The sequence below is a fragment of the Neltuma alba genome, unplaced genomic scaffold, assembly GCF_004799145.2.
Source record: "Neltuma alba isolate B1F8T4 unplaced genomic scaffold, ASM479914v2 tig00000912_pilon, whole genome shotgun sequence".
Taxonomy (NCBI): Eukaryota; Viridiplantae; Streptophyta; class Magnoliopsida; order Fabales; family Fabaceae; genus Neltuma; species Neltuma alba.
Window position 1 is genome coordinate 76420 of NW_021632253.1, and position 16457 is coordinate 92876.

Genomic DNA, 16457 nt, shown 5'->3' on the forward strand with positions numbered 1-16457 from the left:
GACTTGCAAGAAACTTATATTATTTAATAGAAATATACAAGTTATAGGATAACAACCACTTGCACATACATATATTTGTTACAATGGTAATTCTAATTTATATAATTAAATAACGTAGTATAGAGAAATCAAACACATTTGTTACAAATAATTAATTTAACTAATTTTTTTAATCTCTTCAAATTAATTATTTGGTTCTTATATTAAGGACCAAAGGTAATATATAACTTTTCAACCACATTAGCCAGCCTCAAATTAGATGCACCTATGCAATGTCTGGAAAGGATTCTCTCATCTTTTTTTATCCTCTTTCCCCTCCTCTTCCTTTCGATCAACATTTGAACGTGTATGTGTGTTTGTTTGTGTGTGTATATATATATGACTTGCAAGAAACATATATTATTCAGTAGAAATATACAAGTAGTGGGATAATAACAGCATGCACATACATACATTTCATGGCCAAGGGTTTATTTTACATTTCTCTTGAAGATGCCTGGGCCATAGGTAGAACAAATCACATCAAGAAGAAGAGGAAACTGTAATAATACAAAGAGAGTTATTGGGACACTAGCAATAATAATAACAGGAAGATAAGACCATGAGCATGTATGTTGGAATATGAGAATGATGCTTGAACAAAATGCTGCCATCATGGTTAAAATGGATAAGAAGAGTGTAGAAAGGCCTATGATCAATTTTTTTGGTAAGGATATGTGGAAGTCTATTTCAGCATAACGTGAGGTGAAAATCCCTAAAAATGTCAACACAGAAGTTGTTGAGGAAAATAATGATAGTGCATGTGAGATCATGAAAAGTATAAATAACTTGTCTTTCAAAAACACTGGGTAACCAGTATTTTGATCGTACCCTCCGGGAACAGTAAAAGCTGCTGCAAACATGACAGTAACAATCAAAGCACCAACAATAGAACAAGAAGATGCTGTATCCTTCATCCATTTTTCTCCTGCATCCCTTAAATCTTTGTGAGTTTCTTTGAATATGTCTTCTGGTTGTTGACCCCGACGATTCTGAGATACCCTAAGTCCAGGAGGTACCAATCTTTCAACTTCCTGCATGCATTATTTCACAAAAATAATTATATATGCATGAATGGATGTATTTATGTGTGTGTGTGCTTTTCTTCCAACCTTGAACCATTGCATTTCACTTTGCATCTGCAGAGCTGCACCCCGGTGAAGCTGGCGGTTAGAAGGAACCAGCCTGGCTGCAACATGGAGCATGCAACCTCCGGACGGACCTACTATTGATGCCATTAAATTGTTGAAGCGATACTCATGGATTAGGCTGAAAACCCCAGCTTGACGATATTCAATAGCACAGAAGAAAGTGTTCCAATTTTCTAATGTTGAAGTCAACTGGATTAATTGTGGGCTTGTTTTTGATATTTCAGACAAAAAATCAACAAGCCCTCCTTTAGCCGCAAGGTGCAGCGCATTTATAACTATTTCACGTTGCTGCTCATTCAAAAGAGGTACCCTCCGACAAAGTAGTTTCAGAATTTGAGATGCTTGTGCATGCTTCAACTTCAGCTCATATATTTTCTTTACTCCTATATATATATTCACAACTCACATGTAACTATCTCTAGGTTGTGTTTATGAGATTTATTTGATAATGTACACATTAGGTAGGAGATGCCTCAGCATATGATATGATATACCTAACAAAGCATAGACTTTAGAGATGAACCACTGCAGTAGACCATGCCCCGCTGCAAGCAAAGTGTTAAAAATTCATAATTTACCTCATTTTTAAATCATTTGAGAGAATTTAGAAGTAAGCTTGAGTTTTTTACGCACACACGCTCTCTCTCTCTCTCTCTCTCTATAAGTATACATACCTTGAATGCTTTTATCGTCACCTTCTTGTTGAATGTCTACACAAACATTGTCGATTGTTGTGGTTGATGTTATAGGTATGGCTTCCAACAAAAGGAGAGACAAGAGAAACAAAAGAAAAATGAGCGTCACTTAATGTAAAAAAAAATGGATAGAATATATGACTTAGTTTAATAGTCTTTGCGTATAAATCGGCGAGGATGTTACAAGAGATTACTAGAGACATGTAGAATTAAATTGGAGAAAACTTAAAATACACTTCCTTTTTTCTGTCATCAAGTTTTGTAATAATAAGTATATAGATAGATTCTGTAAAGAAAGATATTTGAAAGATAGTAAGAGACCCACAGTGATAAATCCATCTTTTCCATAATCCAAGTTGACTTGCACTCTCAACTGTAGCTGGCATGAGTGCTATACTGGCAACTGGTGTCCAATTGGTGTGGTCTGCGGCAAAAATGATATCTTCACATTGTTCAAGTAGATGCAGAGCAATATCTGTAATTATTATATATAGTCATGGCAAGATGTGAAATAAAGGGAAGAAAAAACAAGCCAACAAAATTAGATAGAGAAATAATATTTGTTCCCATCAAGGGCTGGGTAGGTAGGTTTGATTACCAAGTTCACCAGCTTCGAAACATGCACGAAGAAGTCGAGAACCTAGATAGCCATTTTGGGGTTTGAGAACTTCCAATGGGGTTTCCTTATAGAGAAAACGTCCCATTTCTTTCCGACCAGCACCAATAGCCAATGTAACAGGAAGATGAAATCTCAAGTCTGGAATGTCCAGTATGTTTCTATTCTTATGAAGGATGCATTTTGCGATTTGAATGACCCCAGTCGATGCAGCAATTGCAAGTGGAGTAGAGCCATAATCGTCAACTATTTCCAGGAATTCTGGGTCAGCTAATCTCACCAACTCCTCCATTAGTTCTACATGTCCAAAAAGCGCAGCCACATGGAGAGGTGTTCCGTTTGTAACGGTAAGTTTTGCCGTCCAAGCACTTGAATGTTGCTCAAGGATTTGTTTTGCTTCCTCTAAGTTGTTAGCACATATAGCTTTGTACAAAATGCCCACGTCAAAAGAAGTTTCTCCCGCTGCATTCATGGTAGCTAACCAACAATTCACATGCACATATATATATCAGCACGAGTAGTAATTAACTTTTTCATATCAGTATGTCATAATTGAATTGTTTTTCCCCCCTAATGAAGACTGAATAACATTACTTCACAAGGAAATAAAAGGAAAAAAGTAACAAACATTAGCTAACAAAAGAATTGAGTTGTTTTCTAACTACACAATCGGGAAAGAGTTGTGCGCATATATAAAGGTTAATGTATTAATTTGTCCTGGAAGTCACTCAGAAGTCACTAGGAGCGTTGGGCATCCAAACCTTTTTTTTTGGTGGTGCAAGTTTATCCCCAAGTTTAAAATCTTAGCAATATTATCTCTTCGCGTTAAAAAACTAACGTTGACTGTTAAAATTATTATAACAGCAGCAATATTATTATATTTTAAACTTTCAGGCAAATTTGCATCCAAAAAGAGCTTCTAAGTGCCCAGTGTCTTAGAATGAAAACTTTCAAGACAAATTTGAATATTAACCCTGTTAGTAGATCATTAGATCCACCTCTCCTGGCCCAATACAATAAAACCCGCATGCAGAACGACACGTGATATCAAGACTGGTTCAAATTAGAATCTTAGGATATTATATGATATATATTAGATTGTAATCATGCAATAACAGTATCGTGAGATTATCGCAATGTACATTGTAGTTTTTTCAATGAATAGATCATCACGATTTCATCTCAGTTGTTTTCTCTTTCTTGGTATCAGAGCAGTAAGGCGCAAGCCACCATGAGTCCATCAAGTTCTCAAGAGCTCTCTATTCCTGCTGGCTCGGCCATTCAAAAGGCCACATGCTTCGCAACTTCTAACTCTTTCTTAATGTCTGTCAAGTTGGACAGACAGAACTATCTCCTGTGGCAATGCACTGTTATGCCCATTATTCGGGGACATCGTCTCGAGGGCTTTATCACTGGTACTACTCCATGCTCAGTAGAGTTCATCAAGGACAAAGATACCGAGACCATCACCACTACCACCAATCCTTCTTTCAATGATTGGCTTGCCACCGACCAGTTGCTCCTCGGATGGCTATTTACAATAATAACCCCTGAAGTAGCCACTTAACTTGTTCATTGCTCAACATCTTTTGAGCTTTGGAAAGCTACAAAAGATCTTACGAGATCATATAATCATGTCCGTATTAAACTGCTTTGAAATGAACTTCAACAAACGCGGAAAGGATCCATGTCAATGGATGATTATCTTGCGAAGATGAAATCCATCTTTGACAACTTACAACTCGCCGGTAATCCTATCTCATCTGTTGATTTAGTATCTCAGGTCCTTACAGGTTTGGATGCTAACTATAATCCCATAGTGTGTCAACTACTTGACAAAGACAACCTCTCATGGGTTGAGTTATAAGCTGCACTACTCACCTTTGAATCACGTTTAGAACAACTGAACGAGTTTACCAATCTTAATCTTGGTACTCAGTCAGTCAATCTCACTGCTCATGGCCGTGGACGATCTCATAATCGCAGACCCCCATGTGGGAGAGGGGACTCAGGCAATCGTGGTCGAGGACATCACTACCAAAATAATGATAAAGTTCAAGGCCAGTTGTGCCGTAAGTTTGGTCACTCTGCTAAGACTTGTTATCACAAGTATGACAGGACATATGATGATGGGTCAGATACTGTAAAATCTACTCCCTATCACTTTGCTTTCATGGCTACTCCAGAGACTCTTAGTGACTCAGATTGGTACCTTGATAGTGGTGCCACGACCCATGTCACTAATGATGTGAACCAGTTGGACAATCCTCGTTCTTATTCTGGCAAGTCACCTTTTATGCTGGTAATGGTAACACTCTGAAGGTATCTTATATTGGTTCTAAGAATTTGCTGATAAATAGTGGCACAAAGCTGAAACTTAAAGATATTCTACATACCCTTCATGTGATGAAAAACTTACTTAGTGTTTGGAAGATTGCCAACGACAATGATGTTTATGTTAAGTTTCACGCCTCTGTCTGTTTTGTGGAGGACGAGAGGACATGAAGAATACTACTTCGAGCAACTCCTGAAGGAGGAGGACTTTACAAGTTGATTCGAATAATTGTACAGAATAACAATGCTTCACAGCATGATAATCATTTTTTTCTCTTCTTGCTAAGAATAAAGCTGTCTCTAGTTATGAACTAGAAGTATGGCATAGGCGTCTAGGACATCCATCTTATGGTATTTTGTCCAAAGTTTTATAACTCTATAATTTTTTAGTTCCAAGTAGCAATAAAACTCCCTTTTGTGAGGCTTGTCAATTTGGAAAAATGAAAAATTTGCTTTTCGACATATCTAAATCACATGCAAAAAATCCTCTTGACCTTATACATTCTGATGTTTAGGGGCTGGCACCTATTCATTTGATTAATGGATTTTGATATGTTCATTTTATAGAGGATTACAGTCACTTTACATGGATATATCCTCTCAAAAATAAAAAGTGATGTGAAAGCTGCCTTTATCCATTTTAAGAATATGGCAGAGACTATGTTTGAACAAAAAATTAAATCCTTGCAGAGTGATGGGGGTGGAGAGTTCAAGAGCTTGGCTAATATTATTAATGACTTAGGCATACAATTTCATTCTTCATGCCCATACATGTCTCCCTAAAATGGTCGAGCAGAATGAAAGCATCGTCATATAGTTGAATTTGGTCTTTCCATGTTAGCTTAAGCAAATATGCCCTTACGGTACTGGTGGGAAGCTTTTCAAACTGCTATTTATCTTATTAACTTACTTCCTACACCTGTTCTTGTAGGAAAATCTCCTCTTTATACACTCTTCAATAAGGTTCCTGATTATAGTAGATTAAAGATTTTCGGTTGCGCCTGCTACCCTTATCTTAAACCATATAACAAGCACAAATTGGAGTTTCACATTACGCGGTGTGTTTTTCTTGGTTACAGTGGTGTTCACAAAGGATTTAAGTGCCTCTCTGCAATAGGAAAAATCTTTATTTCTCGGTATGTGGTATTTAATGAAAAGGACTTCCCTTTCAAAGATGGATTCCTTCATCACACTTAGCCTACTAAAGTTTGAACCTTTTCAATTTCAACTTTCCCAACAAGTCTTCAACACTCACAACCCATCCATCATGCTTCTAATCATGAGTTGTGCACACCAAATCACTCTCTTAGGCCTAACATTATAGACCCACCTACACCACAGGGGGAGACCACATTCTCTCAATCCAATACCGACGATTATCTCCCAAGCAGTGAATTTATGTCATCTCCTCAGTCATCCTCATCTTTAGTACCTCAATCTACTGAACAACACATTGGCCATCAAATGGTCACACGTTCAAAAAGCTTAGTTTTCAAGCCTAAACATCTATTTATTGGTGTCCTTTCACACTCCTCAGTAGAAAATGATGAACCTACTAAAGCTTCTGATGCTTTGCAGATCCCATAGTGGTATGAGGCTATGAAAGTTGAGTATGATGCTCTCATTCAAAATGGAACCTGGGAGCTTGTCGCACCTAAGAGAAATATCAATGTTATTGATTGTCGTTGGGTTTTCAAGAATAAATATAATGCTAATGGATCTCTTAATAAACAAAAGGCAAGACTTGTTGCAAAGGGATTCCAACAAGATGCTGGTGTGAATTTTGGAGCTACCTTCAGTCCTGTTGCTAAAATTACAACCATCAGACTTGTTTTATCTATCGCTGTTTCTCTTAACTGGCCAATCAAGCAATTAGATATCAAATAATGCCTTTCTTAATGGTTGGATTACAGAGGATGTTTACATGGCTTAGCCGGAAGGATTTGTTGATCCCACAAAACCAAACCATGTCTGTAAATTGAAAAAGGCATTGTATGGGCTCAAGCAAGCTCCAAGAGCTTGGTTCGAATGACTTCATAATGTGTTGCTCTAGTGGGGTTTCTACAACACTAAGAGTGATAACTCTCTTTTCATTCTATGGCAGTCAGACTACATCATTATTACTCTTATATATGTCGACGATATTTTGATTACGGGCAACAATCTCTCCCACCTACGTAAGTTTACATCAAGACTTCATGCAATTTTTAGTCTAAAAGACTTGGGTGACATTCATTACTTCTTGGGTCTTGAGATACAGAGAGACTCGAACAGACTGCACCTTGGTCAAGCAAAATATGCAATAGACATTCTCAAGAAATTCAACATGCTCTACTTTGCACCATGCAAGACGCCCATGGTTACAGCAGCTGAAGGATAACCACTTGCAAACCCAACTAAGTTTCGAAGTGCTATTGGAGCCTTGCAATACTTGACAAACACACGCCCTGACATCTCTTATGCCGTTAACCACCTTAGCCAATTTCTTAGCAGTCCTACTACAGCACATTGGCAAGCTGTAAAGCTGATGTTACGTTATATCAAAGGTACTGTTTTGCATGGTTTATGTTTAAGAAGATCGAAGCACCTTGATCTTGTGTCATACTCTGATGCAAATTGGGCTGCCTGCCCAAATGATAGATAGTCTGTGACTAGGTATTGTGTATATATTGGAGGATCCCTCATTTCATGGTCATCCAAGAAGCACAGCATTGTTTCTCGATCAAGCACGGAGTCAGAATATCGAGCATTGGCAAATTGTGCAGCTAAGATTGCTTGGCTTAAGTCCCTTTTAATAGAGTTGAAGTTCCCACTTAAACGAACTCTGATCATATGGTATGATAAAGTAAGTGCTGCGACACTCTCTAAGAACCCTGTTTACCACTCCCGCACAAAACATATTGACATTGATATTCACTTTGTGCAAGATTAGGTGCTTGCTCATCAACTTTCTGTATGCTATGTTCCTACTCGTGAACAGATAGGTGACCTACTCACTAAACCTCTAGGTCACACTTAGTTTGTCTATCTACGTAACAAGCTCGGGGTATGTTTGGGACCCTCTCGCTTGAGGGCGACTATTAGTAGATCATTAGATCCACCTCTCCTAGCCCAATACAATAAAACAAGCATGCATAACGGCACGTGATATCAAGACTGGTTCAAATTAGAATCTTAGGATATTATATGATATATATCAAATTGTGATCATGCAACAACAGTATCGCGAGATTATCTCAACGTACATATTATATATACTGTAGCTCTGTCTATGAATAGATCATCACGATTTCATCTCAGTTTTATTCCTTTACTTTCGTTTTCTCTTTCTAACCCTATATATATATAGGGTTATATATATAAGGTTACCAGATGGTTTGTGGGTGAAGTTGTGATGAAGAATGAGCCAGGCAGCCTTGGCTTCAGCGACTCCTTCTATGAGATGATGAGTCTCGGGCGAGCATGAGATGCGTAAGATGCGTAATGCTTCATCATTCTTTTGTCCCCAAGAGGGATCATCTTGATGAGTAGGTGTATTATCAATCATTACTCCCCAAAGACGGTGGGCTATCAGATAGTTTTTAACCAAATTAAACCACTCTCCAGAGTTCTTCTCCGTAAGTGGCTCTATAATTCTGTCGTTATAAACACAGGTCTCAGCCATAAGTCACTCAATCTGCAAATGAAGACACTATGTTGAGATTGCAAGTGTATTTCAAATCATATATAGCAGCGTTTTCATAATTAAAACATACGTTATTCTAACTTTATTGTTTGTTTGCCTGGCGCCTTCGCACCAAGCTGTCTTAGTTGGAAGTTGCTTTTGCGCTGAATCATCTAATCACCATTCCCTTGCATTTTAATGATTAAAATGAAAGCAAAGATACTATAAACAATCATTGTCTTGGAAAAAAAATATATGAAATTCTTTTCGTACTGTATAACTTGCAAACAATCAATCACTTCCCTGCCATGCCCGGAATAAGTAAGAACTTATCTATACACCCACATGTATAAGTAACCATCAATTACTTGTAGGAGGCTTAGTTTTAGTCTAAATATAATTTTAAAATACATCAAGAGCCTAACGAAACGATAAGAAATTAATAAAAATGACAGAAACAGAATATACAAATAAAAGGAAACACATATTCTTACTTTTTTTCCTTAGAGATTTTAGCCAAGGGATCCTTTTTGTTTTTTGTTTTTTGTTTTTTTGTTTTTTGAATTTTGCCTGGATTAGAACACAAGAGGATAATTAAGCAAAAAAGCATATACATATATACAAAGGTGCAAAATTCATAGGAGAAAAAGTATATAATAAACAATGGCAAAAAAAAGTATATAATAAATATGAGATTAAAGCGATCGACAATGAATTCATTCATTATTAGAACGATAATTTAATCAGTTTTCTTTCACATGTGATCCTTCTGCAATTACCAAAAAAAAAAAAAAAGTTTGGCAGTTCTCCTTTTTCAGAAACTTTTCGGTATATAATATAAAAATTAAAAAGGACGAATGATTTTTTTTTTTTGCAGAAAAATTAATTTAGAAGTCCTTCTAGTTTTCATCAGTTTGGAATGAGGTCCTTGTAATTTATTTTCTTTTTATTAGATCCTTTAACTTTCTCCTATTAGATCCATTAACCTCTACAGTTAAATAAAACAAACACCATTATAACTTTGCGTTAAATCTTCTCCTCCTCACCCCCCAAAAAAATACCCAACTCACTGTTCCTTCCACGATAGATATCATCAGGCAGTACATCGAGCATGCTCTGCAAAAATTATAGCGTATGGTCTGGTTCAGGTTTGAAGGTCAATAAAGGAAGTGCGTTCCCTGGGTCATGTCCATATAGCTCATAGGGGTAGGGTAGGAAGACAGGGAATGAAGCCGAAGCAGAAAAGAGAACAAGGAAGAGAACCTTAAATAAAATGGGGGTTTCGTACAAAGTTCATTTTTTTGAGCTTATATTACTAAGATAGAATATTCAGGGTCTAGACTAAGGGAAAGTAAATTTGAGATAAGAGGATCACAGAAAATAAAGGAACAAATGAAAAATAAACTAAATCTAACAATAAAGTAAAGATAAATTCTATAACTAGCATGGATTCAATTTAAGAAACTGTTTAAAGGGAGAGAGACTTGCGTGGATCCAGTAAAAAAAAAAAAAAAAAGGAAGAAAGGGGAACTGGGGAAATGTATCAGATGAACAAGTGGGATGCAGCTGGAATTCGTGGTGTTTTCACGAGTTTGATGGACGAGCTCATACTACTCATGTCGGAGAAGTCGCGAGAACAGTGGGGAAGGAGACGACGTTAACTGAAGACCTTTCTGATGATGGCAAGCCTTTTTTTATTTTTGGGTATAAGATGCTCAGACATAAAAAGGGATTCAAGCAATTGATGGAGACAGAGAGAGCGGGGTTAAAAAAAGAACTTGGCCTGGAGAACACAATAGAAGGCAAACAACTCAAAGAAACAGGTAGTCTCCCACTAATTTTGCACAATTTTAAAATAGAATATTTAGCTTATAACTTATAACATATTCAGCTATACAGAATAAATGTGAATAATAAAGATCACCATTAAAAAGAGAGAAATCGACCTCTATGTAAATCAATATAACAACAGAACAACAGAACAAAATAGAGAATACAATTAAAAGGAAATAAGTTATGTATTTTTACCTTTTTCCTTCGGCGTTTAAGAGAGAACAAAAGAGATTATTCAGAAGAGAAGAGGACGCAGAGCAGAGAGCGCAGGAAGCAATGAGAGATGTATGGACTGATATTTGAAGACAACATCAACGTATACAACAAGTCTTCTGAATTTGGTAGTCAAAGTCTCCAACATAGTATATTTTTTTGGGGACCCTCCACTTGTCACTTACTTTTATAATGCTGTTGTTATTATTATATATTCGGGATGAAATGCAAGGGGGCAACTTGACTTACGGCTGCTGGTAAAAAAAAACTTGACTTACGGCTGTAAATCCTTCGTTGGACCCCCAAAAAAAAGCCAGTAAGTCACTTTTTTTACCAGCAGTAAGTCGTTCGTTGGGCCCCCCAGAAAAATGCAATTAGCTGTAAGTCACGTTTTCTTTTTATGGAGGGAGGTGGAGGGGCCCAACGAGCGACTTATAGCTAATTGAGTTTTTTTTTTTTTTTAAAGTCCAGTTGATAATATATACTAATTTCCTCCACTTCGTTTTCGTAAGAAACAATCTTTTTTGTACCAAAAGAAAAGAAAGAAACATTGGTTTTCATTTTAGTATCCTAAATATACAAAACAAATTCTTTTTTCTAAAATTTTAAACTAGTCTTTTCACTTTTACTTTTATTAAATATATATTACTCATTATCTCTGTATAATAAATTTTCAATAAATTTTCACAGTTTGACTTTTTATCTCTCATGTACTCTCTTTATAAATAAGGATATAATTAAAAAATATGTATATATATCATGCACATTATTACATTTAAGTAAATTTAACTCACATTTTGAATTGCGTGATTTTACTAATTATTTTTTTATAATAAAGGAGACTGTGTCTGTCAAGGACGTTCATTCATTGTCAGACGAGAATTAGATATTTTTTTATATTTATGCACATTGTGATTATATATATTTAATTTTTTATGTACAATTTCTTTTTATTAGTTCGTCATGGTCTGAGGCACTGATTTTTATCTCTCTTTTTTTCGATGATATAGTTCTGTTAATTTTTATAAGAGATAATTAACAAAATCATATATATATATATATATGAAAAAGAGACAGTTAACAAAACCAAGTTGATCAAAAAGTTGATTAAAATTAATTAAAGACAAATAGATGATGAATATATAAAAAATATTTTTTTTAAATATCCTTATTTATGAGGGGAGAGAGCGTAAGAGAGAGAAATTACCATCTAAACAATTTATCCTGATGCGCAATGATATTAATATAAGTAACTAAATAGGAATAACATGGGGGAAAAAAAGAAGAAGAAAAGGAATCATCACCAATGTATCCCTCATAACTAGTAACAAACCATGTCCAAAAGTTGTCTCTTGTAATCAGTGTTATCACAAATAGCCCATTATCCCATAATAAGGATGTTCGTAAGCATGTTTTTCACAAGAAATTTGTATAAAAAATGTTTTCAAAAGAAATTAATAGTTGTATTGGTTAACTTGCTAATCATTCTCATAATATGGATACAAATTATTACTCTTCTGATTTTATTTATAAATCAATTTTAATATGTTTTACACAAACCAATCAGGCTTAAAATGTAATAATTTTTCAATTATACTCCTATTTAATATATACATTTTTCAAATAACTAATAATGTATAATGATAAATGAAAAGTAAACTAGTACATTCATATTAAAAATTTAATGAAGTGACTTATAAATATGACCAAATAAAACATTCCTTCTTTACCTTATAAATAGGAGTAAAAGAGTATACTTATATATGAGCCTCCTAATTATCGTAGGAATTTACTGCTATAATCCAATTATGGCCACATTGCCTCATACTCTTATCTTTCTTAGTTTCTTTGTTAGAGAAAATTATTATAGGGTCTCAAAGAGTGAACATGGTCACAAAATCAAGGGCCCGTTGTCAGCTTTTTCGTTAAAACTTGTCGTTGTGTGGGCCTCAAAGGTGATCCAATTGGAGCCTAAATCAGGGATATGTGACAGGCAAAGTAAAAAGGGCCGAGGGAGATGTGAGAAATTATGGAAAGTAAAAGGGAAAACATGCTGCAATACACCACAAGGACAAAAGTAGTTATGCGGGTTGTGCAATCATTACTTGAATTCTCCTCTCCACAGATTCTCTTCTCCCTGGAATCCCTGCCATTTTCTATTTCCTTCTTCTTTGTATTTTCGTCCCTTCTTCTATGTTCTTTGCTTTGAATTTCTGTAGAGTTTGAGCTTAAAAGAACACCTAGAAATTGAAAAAAAATTTAGACTCTTATATGCTTTGAAAGTTTATTTTCGTAGCAAAAATATACTAGCTGTTATTCACCTCTAAATTATGTTGGTGGGTCAATGTTTTTAATAGTCAAACTTAATGATAAATAATGGTTTATAACAGAAATATTACGAAATAAAACTTCCACAACATATAAGAACCAAAAAAATTTTTAGGTGCTGGTTGCTTCTTTGTAGGTGCTTCTGGAATAGATATTTAAGCACCTTATCCTTTCATATATCTATACTACCCCCGGTCTCAATTATAAGAGTTAGTTGACTAATTTGAAAAGATTAATAAAGTAAGTTAAGTTAGTTATTTATAATAAATATGCATTGTCTTTCTTAAAATATTCTTACTAATTAAGTTTATTAATTAGAACGAATATTACTAGAGGGACTACTTTAGAAAAAAATAAATAACTATAAGAAATAAAATGGATTGGATTCTTATAATTAGAATCAAAATAAAAATCAAATAAGATTTTATATTAATAAATCGGGGTAGTATATATGCATATTTGAGAATCGATTTGATGATTACACATTACGTGCTACTCAGACGCAAATGATATTATAATGTTTAGTTTACCATCAACGAGTCAATAGTCTCTTAGTGGCAATACAACAAACGGCTAGAGTACAATGCGAAGTGACATTTCACACAATGATTGTGGCTGAGAGTCAGATGGGTAAATTCCTTTTTGTTGGAACATAATCTAATTAATTGAATCAAGCTCGATCTGACTAACATCAGTCAAGAACGATGAGTACTCAGTGGGAAAACTTACGGTTAAATGGGGGGTGTGATAAGATTTAAGATTTTTTTTTAGAATGAAATATTAAAATGTATTTAAAAATAAGCTAATAAAATTATAGCTGTGTGTACTATTTGACATTTTAAACATTCCTAGTTAACTTATCATTATTACTAAAAGAAAGACAAATAAAACCTTTTTTTTACACATAATTCGAATTCTAAATCCGAATACTAACCAGCCACCAAAGTTCCGTGGCCAATAATCTCCTCATGTTAAAAATATCCAATAAATAATAAAAACATTAATTAATAAATGATTATTTATCTTATATTATTTTTAGGACTATTACGATATCGTTATAGGATTTTTTTTTTTTTCTTTTTCTGAACTCTCCCTCCTCACTTGCTAATTTTTCTTTTTTCTTCATCGTTTCTTTACACCTGACAAGAAACTGGAGGGCAAACAAACTAAGAAATTGAAATTAAGGGGACCTAATTCATAGCAAAAAATATCCCTTTTTTTCATCATTTCATTGGTCATTCCTATCTGTTGTCGCACCACACAGATACGTCTTTTAACCATGTTCTTGAAAAGCTTCTTTGAGAAGACCAGCCAATTGTACAAAACTTTGCAACTAATTAGTATTGTGCTCATGCATTGTAAATAGATAGTATATGATATAGAACTAGCTATGGTTTTTAATATAGGAGCTAATTGACTAATTTAAGTATATTTAAGAAAATTTGTAAGTTAATTATTTGTAATAAATAGTTGTTATTTTCCTTAAAATACTTTTACTAATCAAGTGTATTATCTTTAATATTTGATGAAACTTTTAACATGTACAACTACTATAAGGACTGTCTTGGTAAAAAAAATGAATAAATATGAGAGATAAAGTAGATTGAAATCATTTATTTAGGATTAAATTAAAAGTCAAATTAACCTTTATACTACCTCTAGTTTTTAATATAATAGTAAGTTAACTAATTTGAGTAGGTTAAAGAAGTTTGTTAAATTAGTTATTTATAATAATTAGGTATTGTCTTTCCTAAAATATCCTTGCTAATAATGTATTTTTTAAAATTACCATTTGATTGAATATTTAACATGTACAATTGCTACAAAAATTACTTTGGAAAAAAAATAGATAAATGTGAGACAAAGTGGATTGGAGTTTTATTTAAAATCAAATTCAAAATCAAAATAGTTTTTATATTAATAACCGGAAGTAGTATTAAATAATTAGATAAAATAAAACCATTTTCTAATATGACTTCTACTGTAATTATATATAAAAACGATAGTGATTGTTTAAACCTCACAAGTGCTGCGATGAAATTATGACAGGTAACGATCTAAATTGGTAACAACTGGCATGTTATTATATTTTTCTTAGATAGAATTACATATAAGTCCAGAATTTATTTTTTTTTAAAACCAACTACATAGGAATTCCAACACGTTCATACTGAAAAATAGCATGCAAATGTTGAAGTTTGGCTTGAAAAGAAACTGAGAAAATAACCAATTAATCTACTTATTTATGACTTAAATGTAATTACACTTATTTATTTTTATTTTTTGAATTCGAAATTATGATTTTATTCATTTCATTATAATTTTGGATTTGATATAAATTTAATATATATACTCAAATATTGGGTAAATGTGCAAATTTACTTTTGATCTTATTTCCTAGGTGCATCTAGCACGATCTTTTTATTGATGTAATTTTATTCATATTTTTTTGGGTATAATTTTATCCATGATCTTATATTTTTTGATGTAATCTTACTCTTGATCTTTGAGTGCAATTTTAATTTAGCCTTGAGGGTAGAATTGCACCAAGAAAAAAAGATTATAGGTAGAATTGCACCACTAAAATGATCAGGATACTGAGCACACCTAAAAATTAAGATTAGGAGTAAATGTGCACCTTTACCCTTATATATTAAATATAAGATTCATAATGCTTTGATTATGATTAATAGCAGTAATATGTCAAAATCATAAATATGTCTTATATTCAGGACTAAAAGAGTATATATACAAGGTTACTAGATGGTTTGTCGACGTAGATGTCATGAAGAATGCGCTAGGCAGCCTTGGCTTCAGCGACTCCTTCTATGAGATGGCGAATCTGGGTCGAGCATGAGATGCGTAAGATGCGCAATGCTTCTTCATTATTTTGTCTCCAAGAGGGATCATCTTGATGAGCAGCTGCATCATCAATCATTACTCCCCAAAGACGATCAGCTATGAGATAGTTTTTTTTTTTGGTTACAACAGAAGCAAGAAAAAAACTAGACTATTATCCGACGTGGAAACTCAGTTCTGACTAGATCTTCTTGGAGTATCTCCTCCATCTCCTTTGGCAGTGTCATCCACACTATTTTCCCCGTCCTCATTTGTCTGGTCACTGAGGCTAGCTTATCAGCACATCTATTACTCTCTCTATAGATATGAATAAACCGTACTTGCCAATCATGACTAATCAAGTCCCTCAGCTTGAGAGTAATCAATTGGTTCCCTTGTATCAAGCTGCCCCTTTTAATATCTTCCACGATCTGTTTTGCATCACACTCCACCTCTATTTTCCGAAAGCCGAGGCTCCAGCATAATCTCAAACCTTCTATTATACCCCAAACTTCAGTGCTTTCTACATCACGGACATCCAGCTTCCTAGCAAATCCACCTAATGATTCCGCACAACTTCCTCTGATTACTCCTCTGCACCCAACTCTGCCTCCCCTATCTTTGGTACCGTCCACATTTAGCACTTGGTGGTTTCCATCCTACCCTAATCACTCTTTCCTATTCTCTTGGTTGTTCTGGCATCCATCTTTGCTTGCAAATTTCCAAATATTGTTTCACTATTGCTG

At 34.4% G+C, this 16457-nt stretch overlaps 1 protein-coding gene across 1 annotated transcript; it reads right to left on the minus strand.

The window, feature by feature from the left end:
• Positions 1-724: 724 nt before the first annotated feature.
• On the minus strand, positions 725-2973 carry LOC114748164 (uncharacterized). Its single transcript, XM_028936521.1, has 7 exons — positions 2484-2973; positions 2211-2360; positions 1865-1945; positions 1685-1735; positions 1152-1573; positions 846-1073; positions 725-754 (listed from the first exon to the last, which is right to left on the minus strand). The coding sequence occupies exons 1-7, from the start codon at positions 2971-2973 to the stop codon at positions 725-727; spliced, it is 1452 nt and encodes a 483-aa protein (XP_028792354.1).
• Between the last annotated feature and the right edge of the window lie 13484 nt (positions 2974-16457).

Excerpts from the sequence above, each read along its gene's own strand:
- LOC114748164 (XM_028936521.1), bottom strand. The coding sequence starts at position 2,973 with ATGAATGCAGCGGGAGAAACTTCTTTTGACGTGGGCATTTTGTACAAA. Across the intron at positions 1,574-1,684 it reads TAAAGTCTATGCTTTGTTAG|GAGTAAAGAAAATATATGAG; the intron begins GTATATCATATC and ends ATATATATATAG. Across the intron at positions 1,074-1,151 it reads GTGAAATGCAATGGTTCAAG|GAAGTTGAAAGATTGGTACC; the intron begins GTTGGAAGAAAA and ends TAATGCATGCAG.